This window comes from Homalodisca vitripennis, chromosome 2, assembly GCF_021130785.1.
Source record: "Homalodisca vitripennis isolate AUS2020 chromosome 2, UT_GWSS_2.1, whole genome shotgun sequence".
In the NCBI taxonomy this organism is placed as follows: Eukaryota; Metazoa; Arthropoda; class Insecta; order Hemiptera; family Cicadellidae; genus Homalodisca; species Homalodisca vitripennis.
In genome coordinates, this window is record NC_060208.1 from 141,719,144 (window position 1) to 141,722,475 (window position 3,332).

A 3,332-nucleotide genomic window follows, 5' to 3' on the forward strand; every position below is an offset into this window, starting at 1 on the left:
GCAGCCCTAATCACTGCACGCAACGTGGAAATGGCCCAGGTTAAACTGAAACAGGTCATGCGAGTCGTTAACAGATGGATAGAAAATCACGGCCTGTCACTCGCTTTGAGCAAAACAGAGATCGTGATTTTAACTAGGAAACGAATCGACACCGTCGACCCATTAAGAGTGGGAGATGTAATGGTCCAGACCACGCGAGCCGCAAAATACCTTGGCGTCTTGGTGGGCACAGATTTTCCGTACAGCGGACAAGGCCTCTAAGATGGTAACTCATCTTAGCAGGCTCATGGCCAACGTCGGTGGTCCCAAGTCAAGCAGGAGAAGACTGATAATGTCTGCAGTCCAGCCCGTGCTCCTTTACGGGGCTGAGGTGCGGGCAGACACAATAAATATTGAATTTTATCGGATACGGATCGCCCGGGTACAGCGTCAAGCGGCGCTCCGGGTGTGTTCCGCCTACCGTACAGTGTCTGCGCTTGCCGTCCTGGTTATTGCTGGAGTCATCCCCGTCAAGCTTTCGGCAGGGGAGAGGAAAGCAATTTATCAGCGGAAAGGTGAAATTGGCAAGGACACTGCAAGGACTGAAGAGCGCTCTCGTAAGTACCAGCAATGGCAAAACAGCTGGCAAAAAGACACCCGTGGACGTTGGACTGCCAGACTTATCAAACAAATCCAACCGTGGGTAGAACGGCGGCATGGCGAGGTGGATTACTACCTCACAATGTTTTTGAGTGGTCACGGTTACTTCCGGTCTTACCTACACCGAATGGGGCAAGGCCGTTGCGCCGGATTTTCATTTATTGCTCAGGCGTTCCCGACGACACGGAACACACTTTCTTCCGCTGCCCTCGTTGGGAAAGGCCCCGCCTTGAAGTGACTCAAACTTTCTGTATGATTTCAGTAGACACGGTCTGTGACCGGATGTTGGAGGGCAATGACTACTGGTGCTGCTGGGTATACTCCGTGTCAAAAAGAGTGATATGGACCGGAACGCGGGACAGATCCAAGATACGAACGGCTAGATAGGTGCGAGCCCTCTGGGCATAAGCCAAAATTAGGCCTAGCTTGAAGTTTATAGCAATAAGCGATTTCCAGGCTAGAATCCTGGCTAGAAAGAGTAGAGGTGGTTTTTAGTGGGTATTCTACGTAAGTATGAGTCTCACACTACAGGATGGTCACCTGTTTACGCAAAAGCATTTTCCTGCCTGTCCCTCAAAAAACAATTTAACGTACATTAAACTTTAGTTATATTAACAAAATCAGTTATTATAATGTATTATCTTACGAGCGTGCTTGTCAATTACACTCTCTATTACCAATTACTGTGGGCTAACTTTAAATAAATTTAAAAATTCCTAGTCATACTTACTGTTATATAAAGTCACACATAAGATGTCAAAATAAAAAATTTACTAAATTTCAATATAATTGTTATTATCTTTTGCTCTATTATTCTTATTATAAGCTTCTGCTTTTCTATTTGAAAGCTTATGTATAAAAATATACCATATATAATACATATAATGTACACTACACTATTATAATCTCCTTTTTAACACAGAATAATTACAGTAGTGATGACTCCCCACATAAACGCTTATGTGGTGTGAAATTAAATCCTGTAATAATCAATGTAAACGTATAATTGATAATAACTTTGACTATAATTATGACCATTTTCTAAGAATAACTTGTTCAAACTGGTGCTCACAACTATCGGACGTGTGTTAATGGCGTTAAATATGTTATTTGTCAGATAATTTGGAAAAATACTTTAATTTCAACATTCTTTGGAAAAATTTATAATTTCTTATTAAATATATCAATGAATAATAACTATGCCTACGTTATTAGCCATACTAAGAAAGATGTGAAATCATAATAACGTCTACGTGAAGTGGTAAATTAGGTAATTCGTTTGGAAAAGATACATTGACAAGATTGAAACGTAACAAAAATGAAGTGTTGGATTTCATGCAGCAGGGTAGGTAATTCAGTAACAAGACTCGCCGAACCCAACTACTGAGGGTGTTAACGAACAGATGAAACGAGAGCTCTAAATTACGTTTCCCCAGGGCGACTTTCATCAGCGAAGTGTAAGTGAGAAGTAATCGACCGAGTTTCTACTGCTTGCTGTTCGTTTTCTGTTCAGTTTAAATTGATGCTTTGTTAAATTGACTATATAAAGTTGTGTTAATATATATATATATATATATATATATATATATATATATATATATATATATATATAATATAACAATAATAGTACTATATTTTTAAAGTAGCTTATATTTATATACCATTACTACTACTACCACTACTACTACTATTATGATATTATTTATTTTAATTTTATCTCCACTCGTCCATGAATTTTCTTTAAATCTCGTAACAACTGCAAATGAATGTATTCTTACAAGCACATTCCCTCACATTTTTCCTTTCGATTTAACTGTTCAATGTATATATGAATAAAACAGACATGAAACATATTCCTAATCATCATTAAAATACGGTTAATAAAACAAGATTATGTTGTAAAGCCGTGTAGTCCCCAGATCAATAAAAAACTATTATAATGTTGCTTACGTTTAAGACTTAACTAGTACAAGATTACAAAACCAGTTTAATTTTATAATATAGGCTGCGTTCATTTAATAGTAAATTTCATTACTTGTGTCAAATGTAGCCTAATGTTGGGCGAGATTGTACTTATACGATAATCAAAGTCGAGCCTGAGAATTCGTATCAAAGTCTCGTTATAGAGTTTAGAGACTAATTTTGAATAACTATATATAAGTAAGAAAAATAAAAAATAACAAAAAAGAAAATTATATAATAGTATTCATAACTAACAAAAAATAGACAAATATTTTAAAATAAATATTAATCAAAAATTTTTTTATTCTACAACTCATTTGTTTAAGTAAACGTAAATAACACCATTTTATAATTAACTTTAGTGTTACTATGTGCTGTTTTAAGACAGGACTGTCAAAATAATTATGGAAATTACCATCTGTATTCCTTTTACAAGGAATGGGATATTTACATAGATAAACAACTGTATAAATAGGAAAAGTAATGTCTAGGAGAGGGAAATCGGCTGAATTATCTACGAAGGAATCGATGAATTTCTCAGGTATCAGCTTTGATATAAGAGCTCATTACCATAAAAAGTGATAAAAAATATTAAATGTTATTACAAACATATACAGGTGAATATTGACCTTTACACACAAACAAACAATAATTCCAAATCCTTTTCTATAACCATTTTTCATAAATAAGCAAACATTGAACCGTGTTTGATCAACCTTGTGGGAAAGGCG

The 3,332-nt window shown here is 36.0% G+C and overlaps 1 protein-coding gene across 1 annotated transcript; it reads left to right on the top strand.

Annotated features, from left to right (window-relative positions):
• The first annotated feature begins 262 nt into the window (after nt 1-262).
• Nucleotides 263-1,026, top strand: LOC124355826. Its single transcript, XM_046806979.1, has 2 exons — nt 263-740; nt 902-1,026. Exons 1-2 carry the CDS (start codon nt 263-265, stop codon nt 1,024-1,026), a joined length of 603 nt encoding a protein of 200 aa, XP_046662935.1.
• The last annotated feature ends 2,306 nt before the right edge of the window (nt 1,027-3,332 follow it).